This window comes from Tachypleus tridentatus, chromosome 7 (genome assembly GCF_004210375.1).
Source record: "Tachypleus tridentatus isolate NWPU-2018 chromosome 7, ASM421037v1, whole genome shotgun sequence".
NCBI classification, from domain to species: domain Eukaryota; kingdom Metazoa; phylum Arthropoda; class Merostomata; order Xiphosura; family Limulidae; genus Tachypleus; species Tachypleus tridentatus.
This window is the reverse complement of record NC_134831.1, coordinates 188,380,539-188,406,989: the sequence shown is the minus strand read 5'-3', so window position 1 is coordinate 188,406,989 and position 26,451 is coordinate 188,380,539. Positions and strand designations below refer to the sequence as shown.

Here is a 26,451-nt window from a genome sequence, read left to right as displayed (position 1 = left end):
GTCTACTGGTCTTTAGAAAACCACTTTTAAAATTTAGTTATCTTCGCCATATTTAGTCACAGCATGATAAACTGTGCCATGAATTTGTGTTTGTGACGTAGCTGCTGACTTTGAAATTTCATAACTGTTATATTGGATCGTGTGAGGTCTAATAGTCAGTGTACCGAACTATGGATCTGTTGTTCCATCATTGGCACTTCGTTTTCGCAAAAATAAAATATGTCACAGTTCTATGCAGTATAAAGGTGACTGTCAATTTCCACTGTTTGGTCAGGCAAGAGTAGCCCTAGTGTTGGCAGTAAGTGCTGTCAGCTTGCTGCCTGTCATGTAGTCTATCCACTCAGAATTAAGAAGGATCTTGAGTATATATCTATTGAGTAACTTTGAGCGAATATCTAAAAAACAAAATGTTATACTGAAGAGTAAGAGCTAGGCATATCTTATAGTGTGTTATAAAACTTTTCACAAATTGCTTAGCGCCACTACACGAATAGAGTATATAACTGTGATCGAAATGAACATAAAAAGAGTCACGTTGTATATTCAATTAAACCCATGTATTTTAACAAACATATAACTAACTAACTCGCTGGAACGTTTTACTCGTGTATACACACACATAAACACACAATCTCTAAGAATAAAATATGACTTGTTAACGTAGATTTATCAAGAAAAGACTTTCTGGATCCGTGACTTACATGTCACACACACACACACAAAGCAATTTGAGTCCTTTTGAAAAACAATAAACAAGTTAGATTAATGTTCTAAAAGAAATATGTTAATCTAGATTTTACAAAGAAAGGAAGAGATTGTTTTAACCCAGAAAAAAAAGATGGAACCTACGATTGCTTCCAAGATCGTGGACTGTGAGGAAAACCGCTTTGTTCTCCACTTTTTCCATATCACCCTAAAACAGGAGAAAAAAAATCGTTCTTAAATGTTAAAAACTAAAAGAGTGTGGTAGAATAAAAACACGTGGGACCAATACCGTATATCTATAATTAATAATTTCAAAGAAATGAGCAAGTAAAAATCTATCATTTAGTTTTCAGCGACTGTAGTACTTGTACGACAGATGTTTTTTATGACAGTTGAAAAAAAAACGAACAGAAGTTCGTTACGTTATATTAAAACGATTTTTGGAGCATCACCACGTCATTGCAGTTAATTTCGCCAAGTCCGGCCATGCTCCACCTGACGACCGTGCATAGTGACAATAGTTCTGCAGTGTAGTTTCCATTGCAAAAGACTATTGTAAAGTTTCATGCCAGAACCACACCACCCCTCCCTGCTGACTTTCCATAAACCATATAGTGACGTTTACGAGGATGATGGTTTTCAACAGTCCCTTTCATCAGTTTGATTGTACAGAAATTCATAGGTACTGCATCCGAGGACTTGACTGGCATGCATGGAATAGTATGACTTTTAATTATCTATCTGCTTGAGATATGGGATGGTTGAACGGATGTTTTGTGTACACGTGACTTGTATTGCTTTTCCAGAGGGACATTACTCTTGATTATGTTGTATAATGTTGACTGAACCAAATGGATAGCTTTTAACATTGAACTTTGGGCTTGCGAATTCTCACCTGTTACAAGGCACTGCACTTTAATTACCGTGTCTGAGTTATGACTTGTTGCAAATCTTTTTATGGATAGTCCTGGTGCCTTATATTGGCCCATATTCCTTTGTTACATACTCTTTCCAAAAGTCATTAAACATCAGTGGCTTCACAATACCTTTATAATGCCAAACAATGTGAAATATAGTTCTGATACATTCTTTTCCACTACAGCTTTATATCGGCTGTAGCTGTGATGGGACTTAGGGGTCTAAATACTTAAAATCACTTCAACATAAAGCGATGTTATTAAAAAAAATGTAAAATAAACTTTCATTTCGTGTTAAGTTTTGCAGTGTTTATATGGTGTATCCATTGTTCTTTCGAACGTACCCTACATGTTCTTTTATTACAAATTTAAAAAATAGCATTTTGTAGGTTATTTGCGTTCCGACTGTGATAAATTTTATTTAAATAAAAAAAGCACTTAGACTGCGGGTGTTTTTTATAATTTTATTTGCCTCTAATGATTTCAAAAGGTAAGCCTGAAATGTTTTGTTTGTTTAGAATTAAGCACAAAGCTACACAATGGGCTATCAGTGTTTTGCCCACTAAGCCTGAAATGTTATTTTTATATATCGACTTGAAATATACAAAATGACACATTAAGGGAAATGTGAAAAACATACGGTGTAAATTATTTTTATCATAAATTACAGCCCTGTAGGTGGTGTTTGTTTGTTATTCAGCGCGGAGCTACACAATGAGTTATATGTGCTATATTCATTACGGATATCGAAACCCCGTTTTTGGCGTTATAAGTTTTCAGGCATGTTATCGAGCGCCAATAGGTGGCAGCACTACTGGATGCAAGATTTTGGCTTTCAAAACGCAACTAGTAAAAGTCATATGAACATAGAATGTTGAGAATATTTCCTGGTCTGAGTTGTGAAATATATAATTTTTTTTTTTCTGTAGCAGTTGTGTAGCAGACATGGAGACTCAACGACTTTCCAAACACGATACAGATTTTACATAAAAAAATGAGTGAAAATTGTTTTTTTTGAATTTCGAGCATAGCTACACCAGGGCTATCTGCGCTAGCCGTCCCTAATTTAGCAGTGTAAGGCTAAATGGAAGGCAGCTAGCCATCACCACCCACCGCCAACTCTTGGGCTACTCTTTTTACCTGCGAATAGTGGGATTGACCGACACATTATAACACCCCCACGGCTGAAAGGGCGAGCATGTTTGGTGCGACGGGTATTCGAACCCGCGACCCTCAGATTACGAGTTGAACGCTTTAACCCACTTGGCTATGCCGGGCCGACAGTGAAGAAAACATTAAAATAAAAATAGGTAACGATAATAAATGCTAATTAAATTTTCGGTTTACTGTATACATATGTGTATTGATCAAACTTCCAATTCTTTTCAACTTATCCTCAGGCTGACTAATACTAATAACGATTATAAATGTATAGAAATATCACACAAGTTGATTACAAGGGACACAAAAGTTGATGAAAACAACCATTTTGACCCACATGTTTACTAATGATTCATTTCTCTGTGCTGTTACTCTTTTCAAAGTTCAGAATGATTCTTTTTCTAGAATTGTTATTGGCCCGGCGTGACCAGGTGATTAAAGCTCTCGACTCGTAATTGGAAGGTTGCAGGTTCGAATTCCCGTCACACCAAACATGCTAGCCCCTTCAGCCGTGAGGGCGTTATAATGTGATGGTCAATTCGTTGGTAAAAGAGCAGCCCAAGAGTTGGCGTTGGGTGGTGGTGACTTGCTGTCTTTCCTCTAGTTTTACGCTGCTAAATTAGGGACGGCTAGTGAAGATAGCCCTCGTGTAGCTTTGCACGAAATTCAAAACAAACCAAACCAGAACTGTTCTCCGTCGTCTTGTCTTTACTGAAAAACAGAACCTTGTTACAAAAATAAACATTTTTAAGTTCAGTAACACAAACTAAGATCAGATCATTGGTATAGCTTTGGGAAATCCATTCTCGATCTGTGTTCTGCAACTTATTAATGGTTTCCAGTGAGCCAGAGATTCTAACCATCACAGCCTTCCCTCCTATACAACAAAGTTAGGTATTTCTAGAATCACTTAACAAATAACATCTTTCTGTAAATTCACCAAAGAACAAGAAAATAGTTTATCATTTCTAAACGTCCTCAAACATAGATTATATCAAGGCTTTTCCACGATTATAATCGTCAGTAATTGATTAAAAGGCCACCTACACTGACTTCTACATACCTTGGAAAGATTCACCCTCACTTATCAAAAATGGAGCATTTTGAAAACTTTTGATTTGTAATGATACAACTGTTTGCAATTCTGGAGACATTTTGATTTCACTAATCTTCTAAAATCCTGTTTCCTTCACATAGAGAACTGTAATTGAAAACACGCACGCACGCACACACAATTATGGTTAGTTTGATGTCCTAGATAATTAAAACAAAAAAAAAAAGACATCAATACCCTTTCTTTAGGTTTCAATCCTTGATATTATCGCTATTTCGTGGATGTAAAACATATAATATTCATCAAGACTTAATGTAATTTTACTCCTGGCATAAAATTAGGTTATCTTCTATCAAATACATTAAAAAATTACTACACAAGTACAAATGCCTTGACCGGGGTGGAACAGGTAGAACACACTATGCCCCTATAATAAAAGAGCACAATGAACCTTCTTACATCTTTCAACAAAACTGACCACATCTCTTGTCATTCGTCTCACATAATTCCGAAGGAAAAAAACAACTACAAAAGAAAAAACGATAGCCCTGTCAGAAAGAAATAATAACATTGTTGGCAACTTTATTTATTCACCAGTGGCATTTCAGTTACTTTATGATTGGCCAGTTTAAATCATGGTTATGATAAGAGCACCAGTCGATAAGTCGTATCTGTTCTTACTTGTTTTCATCTTCAGCTGTAGTCATTTCAGAATCTTAAAACACTTTAATAATATGTCATTTATCATAACAACGGTACGAAAATATAATGTAAAATATAGAATTACAACACAGATTTCTGAGTGCACTATATTATTTTTTAACTTTGTAACATTAACAGTTTTAACACTAAAATCTTGTAATGATGAGAATTATATAAAAATAATACATATCGTTGAACCACGAACTAGAAGCAAGAATCATTTATCTTAACCAATTGGCACTAGAACCTTAGCCAAGTATAAAAACACACTTAATAATCAGAAAAAAGAAAACACTATAAGCTCCAGGAAGGAAACAAATTGAACAAACTCGGACACACTAAGAAGTGTCTCACCATATCGTGGCTGTGTAGCCAAAAATTTCATAAACATTTGGAAACAAAGATAATAAAGACATAAAATAAACATTAAAGATACTTTTATTCAAAAACCGAGCAATAACCTGAGGAAAATTTATTGTGGTGCTTCAACATCTCCAAGAATCAATACGATTGATATTGTATCGATGCAATAGCACTTATTATTATAGTCGAAACGGGAGTGAACATAAATATTACGATCGAAGTATATAACAGTCTCTCATCGTACATTAACAAACACACCATGAGGAATCAATATCTGCTACTTTGAGACATTGCGTGTTTTGTTTGTAGGTAAGCACAAAGCTGTATAAGGGATTGGTTATCTGTGTTCTGCCCACCACGGGTATGGAATTCTCGTCTTTAGCGCTGTAAGTCCGCAGACATACTGCTGTGCCACTATGTAATGAGAACAACATAAACGAAAAACAAATAAGTGTTAATTATTAGTGAACTAAAACCTAGTTTAAAAGAAATCACAAGTGTCATTCTATACGTTTTCTAAATTGGAACAGAATGTCCACCCAATCATCTAGTATTTCATAGAGTTACTTCATGATCACCACATGAGTGAGAAGTCGAAACTTTGTTACAAAGTAAAAAAAAATAAATAAATATATGTATTTCCGGAGTCTCATCTAACGTATACGGTAAATTTCGTCTTCTTACAACGAGTTTCGACAACGTTGTTTATTTAGTACGGTAATAACGTTATGGCCGGTATTTGGTTATGTGCAACTTCGGAGGTTCAGGTGCTAATTATTCACATTCCTCTCTTGTTTATGGTGTTGAAGGTATTCTGTCAAATGCTATATTAATATTAAGAGATCAGAGCATAAATATTTTGTGAATTAATCCTTATTTTTAAGACCATGCGCATGAATATTATAGTATATCACTTAGTGGTAATGTGTCGCATCTCTTTATTTGGTTGTTATACACTCGTAAACAGTTCCATTGACGAATTGTCGCTTTTTCACCTGATCAGTTAATTTAAGCTACGTTTTTATTGTCTAGTGTAGGCGAACTTTTTCTTTTACTCAGTAATGAGAGATTATTAGGACTACCATCATCGTGTATGATATAATGGTCTATGGTCATCATCATGTATGATATAACAATCTGTGGTCATCATCACGTATGATATAATGGCCTATGGCCATAATCGTGTATGATATAACGATCTATGGAGGTTAGTAAATCATTCTTGTATAGATTCTTATCTAGAAGTCTTTCGTGGATTGGTTGTGTATTTATGCATTAATCTCTTATTTGTTCTTCTGAGTAACCTGTAAGTTGTAGTAATTACTGACTTTTGTATTATTTCTAATTTATTAATATTGGACAGTACTGAAGTACTCCTCGCTGAAATTACATATTCATTGACTGAGCGTGTATATTATATACGTATATATTGATTATAATTTCTGTTAATGTTCCATTAGTCTTATTTGACGATCTCGTTATCGTGTTTTATTTTTGATTTGGCTAATACGACGTCTCCACATTAATCTCGAATTATTTTGCAGATATATATAGCACGTTTGTTACGTGGTTTTTTAGGTACTGTTTTACAATTGGTGTCTACAGGAGTGACGTTTTTACTGTAGTTGTGATTGGTCTTTTCTGGTAATGTTGTGACGTACATTGTATAATATGGTTTAGGTTTATCGGATCCTTTGAAGTTTGTTGTAGGTAGGTACGTGTTTACGATCAGAGTAATAAGATTTTCATGATCCCTTGAACATTGTGTACTTGGATGGTTTCCGCACAGCGTGGGAGAGATTACAGGTTCGTTGGTAATTAAAACAGTGCGTCACGCTTACAACTGGCGTTTCTGATTCCTCGACCCAAGATCTCTGATACCAGAGTAAAATGCAGTTTAGTACTACAATATCTGTGTGTTCGGTACCTCGTTATCATGTACTTTGATTTCATTAGCTAGTTTTTGTGTTTAAATAATTCTGTATCGTGTGTTCACAGGTTTAATTTATTCCATATCATGTGTTTATACAAGTTTAATTTGTTCTGTATTGTGTGTTTATACAAGTTTAATTTATTCCATATCATGTGTTTATGCAAGTTTAAGGTATTCCGTATCATATGTTTATACAAGTTTAAGGTATTCTGTGTCGTATTTTTAAACAAGTTTAAAGTATTCTGTGTCGTATTTTTAAACAAGTTTAAAGTATTCTGTGTCGTATTTTTAAACAAGTTTAAGGTATTGTGTATCGTGTGTGTGTTCATTATTTTGAAGTGTATCACGTTGTGTGTTCTTTAATGCTCATTAGATACTTCTTCTCATTTTTGTATTTTGTTTTTATTTGAAATTATGGCTCAAGATAATTGGCTTCATTTCATATAATTGTTATGACGTTGTTCTGTTATTGGCGGGCTATTTTAAATTATCTGATGAAAATAATTCAATGTATGGTCCACGAAAACAGTAACATATTAGTTTATTTCTTTTTTTTACGTGTCTGCACGCACGAACACTATAGTAACGTTTATAATAACACTACCTTTTATACATTTTCGTAAAAAAACTCAATATATGCTGTATGTAGCACACATCAAAATACTGTATTAAAACACACTGATCGATTTACTTTACAAACGTACTTAACTTTCTTCATGTTTATATATAATCCTCGTTCTTGATACTTCACAAAGTTTCTAGGATTTCGTAACGTAAATTTAGAATATTCTAGGCCTGCTCTCACAAGCGTTTTCTTATCTTAACGTCATGCCTTTTTTAGCTAACTTTAAATTACAACGTCAAAAATAGAGCTTATAACAATGTATACCATTGTAATTATCGTATTCCTCACCCAAATTGTAATTATTTCGTTAATTAAATGATGCCCCCGTGTTTCATTACATTGTTTTCCTGTCAGCAGTCACATCGAATAAAGAACTTGTAATGATTGAAATAGTGGTGTTGGTGCGTGTAGGTTTGTTTTAGTTCAAAGTTCATGTTTTTTAGTTATTCAATAATGAAGTTCATGTGTGTGTGTCATACGTTCTAAAAATACCAATCTTAAAATGAGCTCTCTCGACGATGGCAGCTGGCTTGGAAGAACTGGAAACATGTTAAACAGAAAAACAGAAACTGAAGCTTCCATATTCTGCCGCTAGGTTGTCAAAGATTTTTGTTTGCTTGTTTAGAATTAAGCACAAAGCTACACAATGGGCTATCTGTGCTCTGCCCACCACAGGTATCGAAACCCGGTTTTTAGTGTGTAAGTCCGCTGTGCCACTTGGGGGCCGTTTGTCAAAGAAGAAATAAAATAAATAAAAAATTCAAAATTTACCGAAGTAAAACCACAACCTAAACAATACGAAACCCTCACAGTTTGAAATAAATCTGATATCGTGATCTTGGAATATCGCATTCACAAGATCTGTTTCTGGCGGACAGATGGACGAGTTGCCTTTTAACACCTACCCCTCTCCACACTCATACACACACACATCGAATCCAAAATTGGTAAGGGGTCACAGAGGGTAATATGAAATACCCATGACTTAAATAAAATGTCTAACAAACATAGGCTTACTCTAAAAATATTGTACAACTTAGAAAATCTCTTGAAGGCTGGATATGGCCTATTAGTGAGCGTACTTTGAGAGTTAACACATGGCTTGCAGAACACTGCCGAAAAACGCGCTCCGCACTTTGAGGCATGGCATGGGTGCGTTATGGGAGATATGGTCAAATTCCAATATTCGGTCAGAAAAAAGTCGCCCAAGAGTTGGCGGTGTATGCTTGTTGACTAACAACCCCTTCACGTATTTACCAACAACTAATACAAATGTCCCAATGGATACTGTTACAGGTAATCAAATACCTTCTGAAGTTTATCGAACAACATAACCAATTATAAATAGACATACACGTTTATATGAGACTTACTGTATATTATAAAGGTGCTGAATCTGCGCAGGCGCATGACATGTTAGGTTGGGTACACCGAAAATAACACACATGAGAGAGGTTATTTTTGAGACGATACCTAAAAAGACTACAGCTAGGAATACTGACAAGTTATTCAGGAACTGTCAGAATAAAACTTGAAGAGACGAATATATATTTCACGATAAGAAATGAATGACAGTTGTTTGATACCAACTCTTAGTTTTAAGTCATTTCATAATTTACTGTTCTTAACTGAATTTAGTTATTCACGTCTCAAAATATCTCGAAGACACACAGAACTGACCTAACTTCAATTCATGAAGCTCAGCTACCTCATAAGAGTGAGAATTACACTCTACGGAATTTTAAAAAATTAATGTTTAGTGTCATTTTGTACTTCGCGTCAATCTAAATTCTCCTGAGATAAATTTCTCCTTGTTCATAACATGTTCGGTATAAGACCTTGCTGTCTCAAACAGGAAACAACTTTAAATGTATTGTAAACGTCGTCTTATGATTTTACTGCTGTACAGAGCTGTATCGTGAGAAAATTCTTCTGCAGGGGATAATTATTCGAGTTTGTAATTACATGCAAAACTACACAAAGGATTATGTGCATGACTATCAACCCTAACGTTTAGCGTTAAAAACGGACTTATCGCTAAGACACTGTTAAAAATAACGTTTTAAGTTGTTGTTTTTGACGTCATAGGTGGTGGAAGGATAGATGGCGCTTCTGATATGTTTGTTTGTTTATGAATTTCGCGCAAAGCTACTCGAGGGCTATCTGCGCTAGCCATTCCTAATTTAGCAGTGTAAGACTAGAGGGAAGGCGGCTAGTCGTAACCACCCATCGCCAACTCTTGGGCTACTCTTTTACCAACGAATAGTGGGATTGACAGCATATTATAACGCCCCCACGGCAGAAACGACGAGCATGTTTGGTGCGACCGGTATTCGAACCTGCGACCCTCACATTACGAGTCGAACGCCTTAACCTGTCTGGCCAAGCCGGGCCATCTGATATGTAAGGGTCAATTAGATCATGTTAGAAGCATGCCGTTTACCGGAACGTGTTGAGTGTATTTTTTATTTTAACCTTATAAAAATAAATTTATTTTTCACCTGAAACGTCAGTGCCACAAATTTTATTTTTACCAGAAATATGCTTGTTTGTTTGTTTTGGAATTTCGCACAAAGCTACTCGAGGGCTATCTGTGCTAGCCGTCCCTAATTTAGCAGTGTAAGACTAGAGGGAAGGCAGCTAGTCATCACCACCCATCGCCAACTCTTGGGCTACTCTTTTACCAACGAATAGTGGGATTGGCAGCTAGTCATCACCACCCATCGCCAGCTCTTGGGCTACTCTTTTACCAACGAATAGTGGGATTGACCGTCACATTATACACCCCCACGGCTGGGAGGGCGAGCATGTTTAGCGCGACGCGGGCGTGAACCCGCGACCCTCGGATTACGAGTCGCACGCCTTACGCGCTTGGCCATGCCAGGCCCCCAGAAATATGCACAAGCGCTGTTAGCCTGACATATTGAAAAAAAAAAAAGAATTATTCTATTACTATATTTTTTTCACTTTGGTAACATACAGTGGTTATAAGTAACAGTGAATTATTTCTTTGTTCGTTAGTTCTATTCGCTTCTGTTATATTAGCTTCTAAAATAACATACGTTTATATGTTTATTATCATATAAAAAAACTAGGTTCAATATTTAAACATTCTTAACAGGCCCCTCACGAGCTAGTGGAGGATATTTTTGTTGACAAACAAAACTACCCAATCCGGTTTTACTTAATCTGAATTGAAATGTTTTTGACATTTTTATTGGCTACAAGAATGCATTTTCTGCATATGTTTAGTGATGAAGTTTGTTGAAGTGGTAAAGTGACTAAAATTCGTCAGCGCATCACAAACTTAACGGCCAATCACAACAAGAATGGGATTCTCCAAATGAAAACAAATATACTCAGGAACCATTTAGAACCACCGTGGTAGATATTGTACAGCAAGCCGAGTACAGTATTATACCTGTAACTGCTTTTAAATTGTTCCTGTTTACTCATCCTACTGCTGACTACCGTGATGATTTGATCTTCCATATCGAATCGCAGGTGAAATCATTCGTATCTCAGTTGTAAGCTAAAAATTAAAAGGTAATAGCAGAAGCATAAAAGGTTGGTAATTGCTTAATTGATGATGATAGGAATGTGGATTTATTAATAATATACTGAATTAACTGCCACCAGGTAGATCTTAGTACTAGCTAGTGTGGAAACTTGAGGATATTGTATTTTATTTTTAAAAAAATATTAATTAAGAAACGAAAACTTGTTTCGAAGTTGGTCCAAAAAGATACCTCCAAAAACTACCCACTTTGGGATATTCTGGTTGAACTTTTAATATTCAATACACTGTTGTATTAAGACACCCCTTGGCTCCTGAGGGATATGTTAAAACTCATGTACTGTTATTATTGTGTTCTCCGACAACAAGACATGCACTTACTACTAAACCTTTTCTTTAAGCATACCCCACTATTAATGAATTGTTGTGACAAAATAGGGCCACTTAAAAATTTATTCCGATTCATCTATTTCAATTGCAAAGCTATCATATTTTATTTTACAAATGCTATTACGTTTGTCAGTCCAAGTGACATGTGTTGTTTTGCGTATCATTTAGATTCTAGCGTAAGAATAATTACACGCTCCTTTGTTATGTTACGTGCTCAATTTAATTTTGTGTATGCACATTACAATCGAACGTTACGAAGACTTGCACAACAGGTAAACTCAGAATTATCTAACCACATTTCAAGATTTCATCTCAATAAATTCGATTATTTCATTGAGCCAAAGATTTAATTATTGCCGTGAACATGGACTTAGCTAATGACACATTTATTTATGGTTATACGATAAAATAAAAACAGTTAAATAATAGTGATTAATTACAACAAATCTTAATTTCTTAGCGGTCCCTTACTATAAGATTCTCTTAGCGGGATCTAAAGGAACTTTTATACACACACAGACGCCTTATTTCAGATTTATCGTTGTAAGATGAAAGCACAACAAGGCGTTAGCTGCTAGCTATTGATCGCCATGTTGAAGTGAATAACCTTTTCGTCAGATTACTAGGTTTTTGCTACTCAGTAGGCTTAGAGAAAACAATACGCTTTTCTACAACTGAAATATACAATATGCACACACATATATGTTACAGCGAATATACGATAGTACTCTAACATTGAGAGAATAAAGATAGAAACCAAACTTTACTGTTACTTACCTATTGTAACTGAGTACACTATGTTTAGCTATCTTTTAAAACACTAATAATTGATTATTAATATATGTCAACATGAACTTTCTGTTCAATGGTTTAATTTTTTGATATTGGTTTCCGAAAAAAAAGGATGACAAAAGGGTGTAGAGGTGTGTACAGGTCAACAACAACAAAAAGGTGTTAGTTAAATATAGAGATCTAAAGAAACCTTAACTCCACATATTTTTCTATACAGATTGCTCGTTCAATACATTAGAATCAGGCTCCCCGATAAGGGGAAGCAAAGTGGGCAATTGCCCAGAGGTCCGACCGAATGAAACCTGGTTATGACGTAAAGTCCACGAATCACCCTCAGGTCATGTCTACATCATAAAACAATCCAACAGTTTCTGACTTTTATCTGCATATAGACATTTAATACATTAAGAGTGATGGAAATAATAATTTCAGTTATAATTAATATATCTTTGTTACTTTATACACTAAAAAGATATTTGTTGTTACTTTACTGCGTAGGTAAGTGATTTCATCAACTTGTACGAAGACTCAAAACTCTAATGTTTGTTCTAAACATCCGTGGAAATATAGAGGAGAGTTTCGTTATTTGTGTTACTGCCGAACTACTATTCATTTTCTTGTATTATCTCCGAGATAACACACACGAAAGTGTACAGTATTAAAACAAGTCTAACAAGGAATGGTGAGGAATATAACAAAGAGTTTTATAGTTTCAAGACAAACTTCGAAATCGAAGCGATCTTAGCTTAAAATAGTTCTCTGATTCTTCTGTTGTATTTTCTTTTTCTCAGGAAAAGCGTACGTTAGACACTAACGTACAAGAGTGATTGGAGCTTGGTTCATATTAATCGATTTGATTGAAGTAAAAAAACTCACTAAACGATTTCCATGGAGATGGAGACGCAGAACTAGCTTATTTTCCCATCATCTACGCCATACAAAAGAAAGGAAAATCTGTAGGTAGCTTAAGTAATATATCTGTATTTTATTTTATAACAAAACCCATCGACAGAAATTTAGCTTTGGAATTGGTACGTTTTTTGATTTTACCGTTTAAGTTGTAATCTACGTAAAAATCGTCACATTCTTTTTAATTATATTGTAAATAATTCTACCGTTATGCGAATCTTTATAAAGTTTCTTTAACACCTGAAACTTTATTATTATTTGAATATTTTTCTAGTTTAATGAAACGCTGTGGAACATATATAAACTTCTTTATAGACTTGTCTTTAACAGTTTTATTTAAACGTTTCTAGTTATAATTTCGAAAGTTATTTTTATATGTACCGTAAATACACTACAAACTCTTTCCCTATATTGTTTTTATTACACCTTAAGTTTATAAAGTATTTCGTTATTAACTGTTCAAAGGAACCCTTTAACAAACTAGCTCAGTAACACAGAAAGATATCGCAAACATTTTCCACCGCGGGGAATCGAACCCCGCATTTTGGAATTATAAGTAAATAAACCTATAGAACTCATTGGACGAATTAAAAAAAGGTATTGTTTATTTATTGTTAAGCTCAAATGAGGAGCTTGTTGTGCTCTTCCCCTCAAGGCTATCGAAACCTATTTTCTATCGTAGTAAGACCACAGAAATGCCGCTGTGCCACTGGGGGCTGTAAGAGGTAATCAGATGAACAATAAAGTTAGTGATATATACTGAAAACGAAATAAAAGTTACCGGAAAAAATTAAGGACATGTTAATAGAAGACAAAACAATGGTGAAATCAACAAATTACCCATGGTAACAATGTTTAACAAATTTTTACCAATAAAGAAAGTCTAAATTAATTTGTAAGGGGAGTATCTTCTAGAATAGGACGTGAATTATAGAATTCCATAAAATTAAAGAAGATATTACAAAAGATGAAATACAAGCCTTGGGAGAATATAAGAATAGTCCTCAAATTACAATTAAAAATATGTATTTTTCTTATAGCAAAGCCAAATTGGATTATTTTTTGTGTCTACCGAGGGGATTAGAACCTCTGATTTCTAATTTAAGATTAGATTAAATTAAAAAAGACCTAACAGGTTTTCTTGGTTTTGCTGACCAAAGCTGTGTTGATGAGCCTTGAAAAGCCAAAATGCAGTCCGGACTAAGGTACAGCTGAGGATACAACCAATCAAATAATCCAATAAGCCTTTTCGCCACAGATTACACTGTGTAACAAAATTTTTACTTTTTCTTGTTCCTGACAGAAAGTGTTATTTCCCAGTTGCTTATGCCTGAAGTAAATGGATTTGATGTTTTTTTTGAATTTCGCACAAAGCTACTCGAGGGCTATCTGTGCTAGCCGTCCCTAGTTTAGCAGTGTAAAACTAGAGGGAAGGCAGCTAGTCATCACCACCCACCGCCAACTCTTGGGCTACTCTTTTCCAACGAATAGTGGGATTGACTGTCACTTTGTAACGCCTCTATAGCTGAAAGGGCGAGCATGTTTGTGTGACGTTGATTCGAACCCGCGACCCTCAGATTACGAGTCGAACGACTTAACCCATCTGGCCATGTCGGGTTAAGTAAATGGAAAAGACCTATTTTTCTCTTCAAACTTTGCTTTTGTGAGCTGGGAGAGTGTAACGAAAACATGATGGGAGACTGTTTGGGGGCTGATGTATGAAAGTGATTTACATCAAAGTCGCAAATCTCGAAAAACTACTTCTAAACATTTTTGCTCATTTTTGTATAGCTTTAGTATAAATAGATGCAAATCTTGTATCATTTGTTGTTTTATTCAGACCTTATGTAAATGAAGATGTGCAAATTTGCCCGTTTTTACATAGAAAATAGGTTAATTTCTAAATTTCATTATCCAGATCACAAAAGCAAAGCTTGAAGGGAATAATGGCCATTTTCTGTACTTTTACAACATAAGCAATTAAGAAATAACATATACTATCCAGGAACAAAATATGTGTTACATAGTACTAGCTTTTTAAATTTTACCTGGGATGGATGAGAAAAAGGAATCTTTAACACATATATACAATTCGTTTTTTATTTGTCGTTGTTGTTTTGAATTAAGCACAAAGCTACTCAATGGGCTATCTGTGCTCTCCCCACCACGGGTATCTAAACCCGGTTTTTAGCGTTGTAAGTCCGCAGACATATCGCTCAGCCACTGGGGGCTTTAAATAATATACACTATATTATTTTAAAATAACGTGTAATCCCATTCTTCCTCGTGTACGTGAGCACAACATAATGTTTTTATGTTCACATTTTGGAACACTAACAATATTCGCCCGGCATGGCCAGCTGGTTAAAGCACTTGGCTCGTAATCTGAGGGTCGCGGGTTCGAATCCATATCACACCAAACATGCTCGCCCTTTCAGCCGTGGGGACGTTATAATGTGTTGGCCAATCCCACTATTCGTTGGCAAAAGAGTAGCCCAAGAGTTGGCGGTGGGTGGTGATGATTAGCTCCCTTCTCTCTAGTCTTACACATTTAATTTAGGGACGGCTAGCGCGGATAGCCCTTGAGTAGCTTTGCGCGAAGTTCAAACCAAACAACGTTCTGGTGAAATGCTACTACATCCAGGTTTTGGCAGTTATTGTTGGGTCTTCGTGGAAACTGTAATCTATAATCAAACTGGAACTGAACTGTTGATCCATAGGTTAAAAGATAACTTAGGATGTACTGAAGTGCTTTCTACAATTAAAACCTAATGTGCAAGTCTTGTTAATTTCATATATATTTTTCATTTAAATAACAAATACCTGGAAAAAAAATGAAGAAAACGGGTTCATTTAAGTGAAGGTTTCAGTTCAATTTAAGCTTAATTAGTAATATATTTTTTTACTTCCTCTAATATGAGACAGTTATCGAACACGTGTGTTTTAGGGCCTTTTACCCTGTCGCACTAGTTAATTACACTTTGTAGCTCGCGCATTAACTAAACGCGTCTTTACGACACTAAAAATAAAACAAATTGGCAGATGGAGAGGACGTTACAAACTTAATTTTTTCAACGATGTGTAAACATTTTAATAATGAACATAAAATAAAATCATATAGAAATAGCAACGAGAATAGCATAAAAATTATTGGTCGAAAATAAGAACTGAAGGCAAAAGAGGGTTAACTAAATAACGATATTTATAAATTTCTTGGGCTACTTTTTTTTTATTAACGAATCGTTGGATTGACTGTGATTTATAGTGTCCCTATGACTTTAATGACGAGCATGTTTGGTGACAGGAATCCGAACCCATAACCCTCAGACTCCGAATCAAGCGCCCTAACCACCAGGTCATACTTCCTTGTGACAACGTTGCCTGGTTATTAACGCGCCAGGTCGAAATATTTCAGGATCGAGTCGTGGCTCGTGTCAGTGAGTACGTTTCACATGCAATTGTGCAGGCATTATAAGTGTGAGTGTTAATCCCATCATAGGCTTTGAGGACTGCTGGTTGAACACTTTCCCACTAAATATGACGTGGTTAAATTTTGGGGGATTTCTTCCTTCTAAATATGGGATGGCTAAGCCTTGGGGGACCTCAATTGGCCGTTTAGTCTCTGGATTGCAAAACTTGTTATACAGGTTAAAAATATTAAACATTTGTCAAATATAAGCGAGACAGAAAAATAACATGAAAGTATGGATATAAAGTATTGTAAACATCCGTTGTGTGCGTGTTCGAGACAGTTCGGACTTCCTCATCCTTGCTATGACCATAGCCGAAGAAATGGGGTACCAGTGGACCTTGGTTCGTGAACCTTCAAAAGTGACGTGAAACGAAATTTCATTTCCAATGTCTAGGGTTTAGAGTGAAAACAAGAGCAATTAGAAAGACTAGATAATCTCGCCTGGCCGCACATTTTTTGGTTTGTGGTTTGAATGTATACCACAAATTCGGTCCTACTCTGGTCACTTTTTACAGGTATTATCAATAGACAGAGGAAATGACCTATATTATTGTTATAAAAATATTTCAAAGTAATCAATAATCCACACCAGCCTTGGAGAGGATAGTCCTATAAAAAAGACACCCTATCTTCTCACAGAGTTTTACGTAACACCCTATCTTCTCATAGAGTTTTACATAAGTCAGTTTATCACTTTTCGAGATACGCCCGGGGATATACATACACGCGGACACAAGTGCAACATCCTCGTCTCCAGGCCCGGCATGGCCAAGTGGTTAAGGCACTCGACTCATAATCTGAGGGTCGCGGGTTCGAATCCCCGTTACATCAAACATGCTCTTCCTTTCAGCCGTGGGGGCGTTATAATGTTCAGTCAATCCCACTATTGGTAAAAGAGTAGCACAAGAGCTGGCGGTGGGTGGTGACGACTAGCTGCCTTCCCTCTAGTCTTGTACTGCTGCCAAGTTAGGGACGGCTAACGCAGAAAGCTCTCGTGTAGCTTTGAGCGAAATTCAAAACAAACCAAACCCTCGTCCCTCCCCCAATCCGAGTCAAGGAACTTAATGCTGCTGAATTACAGTAGGTTCCGAAAGCTTGTCAACTTGTCATATTGCGCATCAATAATTGAAAATGCTATAAAAAATAACAATGTAAAATGTCTTGTAGAAAACGATTTCTTCAGCTAATTGTTTGTTTAGATATGTCTGGGTTGGACGGCAACTGGAAGGCGTTCTATCTTCGAATTCGTCATTCAAATTGTGGCATTCTGGACAATAGTACACAAGTTGTTTTGCTAGAATTGTTTGAAGAAAACCACACTTCCTTCAGTATTAGTATCTCACGTCATTTCTAACTATTTCTATTGTAAGTGATTTCTAGAAATTATTTAAACGCTAAGGTAATGGATTGTAACTCAGAGTAGTTTGAGACCTGTTGAAGCACAATCTGTGATTCATAGCCCCATAAATCTCATTAAACCAGCTACTTCTGTGCAAACATGTGGCGTTCTATTCCATCAGATATTCATCAAAGGATGGTGGCAAGTGTTATAAACGATTTCGTTTGTGGTTAACACCAAAAGTTGAAATACTGTTTATAAAATGTGGCTACAACAGCGAAAAAATAATTCATTTGAATTTCCTAATAAATGTACTGGAGCCTTTAGGAGTATATTTGAATCTACATACTTTTGTTAAAAAAACAACACTGTATTTGATTTCATGGAACCTTTCTAAGGCAAGTGATATTTAAGGTCACGTATTGTTACTAGTCACAGCACCTACGCATTCTTATACTACACAGTGTTTACATACTATTATATGTACAATGTTTCAGACTAAGTCATCTGTTATCATCTTAAGAAAAACGAGATAATCTATTAGTGCATTCAAGAGAATCAAATTTATTTATGTATTAGATATTTTTAACCATTAAGGAGGTAATTTTGATTTTAACTTATAAACAACAAAGCTACTGAAGCCTTCTTCGCGCCCCCAAGTGACACAGCGGTATGTCTGCATATTTACAACGCTAGAAACCGGTTTCGATACCCGTAGTGGAAAGACAGCACATTGTGTAGCTTTGTGTTTAATCACAAATAAACCTTCTTCGCACTGTTACCGAAACTTTTCACTGAACTCCTTGACAATTGAAGATAATATTTACTGTTGGTTTACCCAAGTAGAAACAAGGTTATCTTACCTAATTACCAATTGTTACCGTTTAATATGATTATAAGCGTAAGATTTCCTAGCAATGACATGTGTAAGTTTTCTGGTTACTAGGGTGACTTCATCACTACAGTAACCATCACACTTCCTAGCAATGACATGTGTAAGTTTTCTGGTTACTAGGATGACTTGATCACTGGAGTAACCACAAGACTTGCTAGGGATGTCCGATGCAGCTTTTCTGGTAACTAGGATGACTTTAACACTATAGTAACCGCCATATTGATATTGGTATAAATGAATATCACCTTTTCAGTATCACTAAGCAGAGTGGCCTTGTTACAGAGTGATATTTTTAAATATTCAATCAATAAGTTCCTATGTTTCACGTGTCACGTGCAGCAGTTAGTGTTGAAATTCTTAATCTGTCTGAAGAGCTAACAAATTTAAAGTTACTGAATGCATATTGCATAAACATTAAACAGACTGTAAGATTATTTTTCCCTTTTGAAGTGCAGTATAATGTAGTTGTTCTATTAGATGCTTCAAACATGAATAGGAACACAAGGGTAAATATGCTTACGAAGTTTGTACTTTATCGGTTTTTGAAACCTCAATTAGGGTTTGGCATCTCAGCTAAAAGTATCTACTGGAAATTCCAAACAATCCATTGTGAACTGTAGGCATATTTGGAATTACAAGCAATTCGTTTCATTACATACCTAAAGTGGACCGTGAGAAATGAACATTGCGTCGACTATTTCAATATACATATTTATCAAACTGATCTTTAAATAGAAGTAGTTTAGAGAACGACTTCTAAATAGATAGAGTCAAATGATAACACACATGTGTAAGTGCAGTTATGCAACGTTGGCACACAGGGAGCTATATGACAGATAAACTATGAATATGACGAGTTGAGCTTCAGTATAGGTGTGAGTTGCGGTATTCTGCAAATAACAGGAGGCTAGAAAAGATATGTTGACTAAAAATAAAATGATCATGGTAACTAGAGAAATGAAAGACACGAATAAATAAGATTTTTATTTTATAACAAATAAACAAACAAAAACGCTGTTAGATGTTACTTATAGCTATAAACTTTAAATACTGGACTTCCTATTATTTTGCAAAATCTGATGGCTGCTAAACTAGAAATGAGTAGAGACTTTTTCAAAGGAGGTTTGAAAAGGTCTGCTATCAGAACAATAAAATTAACGTGAACATAATTGTAAAACAATGAAGCAAATGTTTTATTTATTACACACACAAGGTAAAATTGAGCGCGCTACATTTCTGGTCGTTTATGTAGTAGTGAGTTAGCTTGTCTAACTGCTTCACAATTCCAGGATATATTTATCTAGTTTCTCGTTATATTTATACATTAAAAAATGGTCATTATAACGTTAATCTAATTTGAATTTCTAAAAAAAAGTCTGTATCACCCTTTCATTTTGTTTTGATTTACACTCCAGGGAGGGGTGAATAATACAGGTGCTTAGCAAAGAGTGTATGTAACCCTAGTCTGAGACAAGGATTAAATCATACTTATGATTACATACACTCTGTACAAAAGGCATTAGCTAAATGCAGAACACCAGCTTCGAAATTAGTTAGACTATGGTTCTAGTGTTGTATTCCATAATCCCAATCATCACTGATGATTTTTCTATCAGTTTAGAGGGGATTCACGATAGCTGGTAGTAAAAAATGTCATAATCATATTTATATGTCTGGCATGACCAGGTGGGTTAAGACGTTCTACTCGTAATCTGAAAGTCACAGATGCTCGCTGTTTTAGCCGTGAGAGTGTTATAATGTGACGGTCAGTCCCCCCTATTCGTTGGTTAAAAAGTAGCTCAAGAGTTGGCGATGGGTGGTGATAACTAGCTGCCTTTCCTCTAATTTTACACTAATAAATTAGGGACGGCTTGCGCAGATAGCTTTCACGTAGCTTTGCGTGAAATTCAAAACAAATCAGTTAAGCTTCAGGTTTGTTACAGATAATTAAAGTGAAAAATATAATGTTCATAGTAAGCCTAAAAAAACTGATAATATACTTCATCAAATGTCTAGTTCTGTGCTTCAGTGATAAATATACGTGCTAACATCAATAAAAATCGAGTTTTGTTACTTCTAAATTACATATCAACAAAGGACACGCTCATAGGTTTAGGAGTCAATCTGTACATGAAGCAGTAACTTAGGCACAATAAACAGAAGGTATCTGTCGATTTGTAGTCAGTTAAAACAAATGAACTTTTAAACCATGCTACTTTGGTCATATAAGTAAAATACCCACATTATCAAAGCAAGAAATAGAGAAGAACCAGTGATACTCTTACCCCTACCTTCGTCAGCCAGTCTGATTATCTACCCAAGAGACAAGTCATCTCCATATGTAGTTCAATGGAAAACATGTATGTTTTGTCAGGTAACTAAGCTGAAACGTGCACTATTTTGAGCGATTAATTTCAAGGTGAGTGAACACGTTATTCTAGTAGCACAATAAACTCGTCATTGACGCTAGAACAGTGACCTGATTTCAGAAAGGTTGAGTTATGACTTTGGATTTTTTTGTTTGTTCTCAGTGTGCTATCGATGATTAATTCAGCGTAATTTAAGTCTAGTTAAATATGAGTTAACTCGTGTTTAAAATAGCTTTGTTACCATGGAAGTTAGTGAGTGTGACGTGGCAAGCTTGAAGCAGTCTGTGTCAGTATTAACAAATACGTGGAAATGCTAACACTGATCTACTATCGATAAAAATCTGTTTCCTTCTGAACCACAAACGTCGAGAGTCCATTGTACCTTACAGAATAGTGAAAATTTCATTATTTTACGTCACCATTGTCATCCGCTAATCCTGGCTGTTGATAAGTTCCACAGTAAGTTGGATTTGAATGTCTTGGAGCTCTTCAAAATTTAGAAAGACATTTTTATAAGTATCAAGAATCTGAGAATAAAAGGGTGGGAACTATAGCTTCTTGTCTGAGAGGAAGGCCACTATAATGGTGGAAGGTGTTTAGATCAGAAGTGACTTTCAAAGAGTGGGAAGAAGTTAAAGAGACACTGAGTAATTAGTACCTTGTGTTGTAAGATATCTTATTGTCTAAGGAACTCTTCAGGAAAAAGTACCATGCTAATACAGGGGAGTTAGTTGAGACTATTATTTGGGAAAACTTGTAAATTATGAAAGCATGAAAGAGAACTTGTATAAAATAGGAGAAAAATATGAGAAATGCACATTTCTCTAGGAGAATACTTGGAACGCCATTTTGTTATAACTATTACTGATATGGTTAAAGTTACCAAACAATACGAGTAAACAAGAAACTTTAATAGTGAAGTAATTAAAACTGAACACTGTAATAGACCTGTGTGATGCTATACTTCTAATCAAATAAGGCACTTATCTATGCATTGTCCCAGGAAAATAACACATGTAAACAGAAAATGAAGAAATGAAGGACAGTGTTCGGGATACGAGAGTAGGGGTCAGAGAGGAGGTTTTGAATCTTTTAAAAATCATATCCTTCATTAACTATTTAACAGAAACTAAAATGAATCTGTCAAACCTGAGCCTAAAAATTAATAGGCTGAATGTAGTAAATCACAAGGATACTGTGTGGGATTATACAGTACTAAATGAAAATATATGGCAACAAATCTGGAGAAATGATACATTATTTCAATTAAAAACTTAGATTAAAGGTAACGTGATTTACAGATGGAATAAAGAACTGTCAATCATGAGGATATTTTGAAACAAAACTATTAGTAACAATGTTTGTTTGTTTTTTTAATTTCGCGCAAAGCTACACGAGGGTTATTTGCCGTCCTTAATTTAGTTGTGTAAGACTAGAGGGAAGACAGCTAGCCATTACCACCCACTCTTGGGATACTCTTTTACCAACAAATGGTGTGATTGATCGTAGCATTATAAAGCTCTCTCGGCTGAAAGGGCGAGTATGTTTGGTGCGATGGAGGATTCGCACCCGCGACCCTCAGATTACGAGTAGAGCGCCTTAACCACATAGCCATGCAAGGCCTTCAGCAAAACAAAGTAACCTTAAATTATTTCACAAATGTTCTTGAATTAAATGTTAGGCATGACTGTTTGTTTGTTTGTTTTGGAATTTCGCACAAAGTTACTCGAGGGTTATCTGTGCTAGCCGTCCCTAATTTAGCAGTGTAAGACTAGAGGGAAGGCAGCTAGTCATCACCACCCACCACCAACTCTTGGGCTACTCTTTTACCAACGAATAGTGGGATTGACTGTCACATTATACGCCCCCACGGCTGGGAGGGCGAGCATGTTTAGCGCGACGCGGGCGCGAACCCGCGACCCTCGGATTACGAGTCGCACGCCTTACGCGCTTGGCCATGCCGGGCCAGGCATGACTGACCGCAGATGTACATTGTTACATTGTTCACATTTAAAGAGTAAAGACTGGACAATTAAAGCAACTTGTATTGATATATTCTGATATTTTTATCATTGCAGATTTATTTGACCGTAGCATTATAACCACTAATAACTGTTTAACTTTTACTTTCTCGCAAAGCTTACATGAAGACTATCTGTTTTCTGCCCACGACGGGTATCGAACCGTGGTTTCTAGCAGTATAAGTCCATAGCCACAACGTTGTGCTACTGAGGGGGAGGAGAGATTATGCTTGTGTTCATCATTCATTTATTATTTCCTTCAACTGTTTAGTTTATCTATGAATTTTAGTTTCATTAAAACGATAATTCTCCTTCTACATAATTATTTATATTCTGAGTAAATGTGTAAGTATGTCTGATAAAACTGACACCAGCTTCCCTATCGGTGACTAATAGATCCTCTTCACATTACAGAAGATGTAAATTTATGATCACATGAGATTTGCTCTTGTGACCTACTCAGTGAATAACGACTCTATCAGACATATTAATAAGAGAAATAAGAAGAGAGATTGTCATGAGTTAATTATTGTTGATTGTCACTCAGTAATGTTATAGATGTTGAAAGTATTGTTTGAATATTGTGATCGCTCTATTTTTTGAAATTGGTTTTTCTTTCTTCTTTTTCCTAGTTCTATTTTTACTGATTTATTAAAATTTATGATAAAGTGTATATTAATATTGGTGTGAAGTCCTGGCGATACATTTGTTTATTAACTGTATTGAATTTATTTCTAAGTGTCGTTATTGTGAATAAATTGTGTTTTTATTGTTGAACCCTGATTGTAGCGGCGTGTTCATTTCAAACCTTTGCATGACTAGGATAGATGAATCATCTGCCATTGATGTGTGTTACACAAAGTTTGTTTGTTTGTTTTGAATTTCAAGCAAAGCTACACGAGGGTTATCTGTGCTAGCCGTCCCTAATTTAGCAGTGTAAGACTAGAGGAAAGGAAACTAGCCACCAACATCCACCGCCAAATTTTGGGTTACTCTTTTACCAACAAATAGTAGGATTGACTATTATATTATAACGCCTTCACGGCTGAAAGGGCAAGCATGTTTGGTGTGACGTGGATTTGAACCCGCAACTCTCAGACTACAAGTCGAGTGCCTTAAGCACCTGGCAATGCCGGGCCACTATACAAACTTTGTAAGAGTTGTTGACAGAAACCAACAATGAACTAATGGAAAACATATTGAAATGACATATCTTATATGTAAAGAAACACGAACAACACGTCAAAGCGACGTTTTGGTGTTTACGGAAGTTCAGAAAAAAAGAATACTGTGACAAGACAAGGAAATCACATGCAACATGCCTCAATGTTTTCTTATTCAGGTGTCTACTTTAAGTAAAATCTTATATATCGCAAAGATAGCATATTTGGTTGTTGATTGTTCATTTACCAAGAAACAAAAGTTGTAATCTTAAATTGTGATTGAAAACTTTTCCGCCGGTTGTGTCGTTTTCTTTCAGGTTTTGATAAAGTTTAGCAGTTGTTTTTATACACTCTCCTACTTTTAGTGTACTCTACTACCATATGGTCGCAGATTATTGTTTTAATCATTATTTGAGTAACGACCAGCAGTTAAACTTCCGCAAACTTTCGGTGGCTTGTTTTGTTTTACATTTCATTATTTTTTGGCGGAATGGCTTCACTTGTTTCTGGATATTTTATTCTTTATAGAAAGCTGACTGTTCGATAACTTACCACGTGATTTGATTAAATTTATAAGAAACGGCAAATAAAAAGAATACTGATGAAGTAACTCCTTGCGTGGTTCATCCTCAAGTGGAACCAATGTTGAAAAATAATCTAATCAAATTACAAGCACACACACATATATAGTGTGTATATCCACTGGTAACACGATATTATCATTTATTTCTTCTTCGCTTGATGGCCTAGATAGTGGTGCCCTTGATCTACAGTGAAGGTTATATCCAAGACGTCTACAAGCTGCGCATGTGCAATCCTTGGCTATTGGGGCCCTGCTGGCCAAGTAGAAGAATAAATAATGAATTTGTCAGATATCTGTGGAGTAGCCACATAATATGAAAACGCAAAGAGTTTACAATCACTCCGCCAAACGTAGAAACAGCCAATCGTTCACAATAGCATAAAAGAAGAAAACAACATAATATTTTGGAATTCAGAGAATAGGAAAAGGAATTTCGCTTAGTGGTGATGTGAAATGAAACACAGTAAAATAAGATGTTATGTGAAATGAAACGCGGTAAAATAAGATGTTATGTGAAATGAAACACGGTAAAATAAGATGTTATGTGAAATGAAACACGGTAAAATAAGATGTTATGTGAAATGAAACACAGTAAAATAAGATGTTATGTGAAATGAAACACGGTAAAATAAGATGTTATGTGAAATGAAACACGGTAAAATAAGATGTTATGTGAAATGAAACACGGTAAAATAAGATGTTATGTGAAATGAAACACAGTAAAATAAGATGTTATGTGAAATGAAACGCGGTAAAATAAGATGTTATGTGAAATGAAACGCGGTAAAATAAGATGTTATGTGAAATGAAACTCGGTAAAATAAGATGTTATGTGAAATGAAACACAGTAAAATAAGATGTTATGTGAAATGAAACACGGTAAAATAAGATGTTATGTGAAATGAAACACGGTAAAATAAGATGTTATGTGAAATGAAACACAGTAAAATAAGATGTTATGTGAAATGAAACACAGTAAAATAAGATGTTATGTGAAATGAAACACGGTAAAATAAGATGTTATGTGAAATGAAACACAGTAAAATAAGATGTTATGTGAAATGAAACACAGTAAAATAAGATGTTATGTGAAATGAAACACGGTAAAATAAGATGTTATGTGAAATGAAACACGGTAAAATAAGATGTTATGTGAAATGAAACACAGTAAAATAAGATGTTATGTGAAATGAAACACAGTAAAATAAGATGTTATGTGAAATGAAACACGGTAAAATAAGATGTTATGTGAAATGAAACACGGTAAAATAAGATGTTATGTGAAATGAAACACGGTAAAATAAGATGTTATGTGAAATGAAACACGGTAAAATAAGATGTTATGTGAAATGAAACACAGTAAAATAAGATGTTATGTGAAATGAAACGCGGTAAAATAAGATGTTATGTGAAACGAAACGCGGTAAAATAAGATGTTATGTGAAATGAAACACAGTAAAATAAGATGTTATGTGAAATGAAACACAGTAAAATAAGATGTTATGTGAAATGAAACACAGTAAAATAAGATGTTATTTCAT

The 26,451-nt window shown here is 35.3% G+C and overlaps 1 protein-coding gene across 3 annotated transcripts in view; it reads right to left on the bottom strand.

Annotated features, from left to right (window-relative positions):
• LOC143257519 (uncharacterized protein ZK1073.1-like) overlaps positions 1 to 26,451 on the bottom strand; it is an 85,830-nt gene that overhangs the window by 33,240 nt on the left and 26,139 nt on the right. For all 3 annotated transcript variants that reach the window (XM_076516292.1, XM_076516291.1, XM_076516293.1), the window contains one exon: positions 850 to 913. In XM_076516292.1, coding sequence (XP_076372407.1) covers positions 850 to 913 — 64 coding nt within the window. The remainder of the gene's footprint in view (positions 1 to 849; positions 914 to 26,451) is intronic.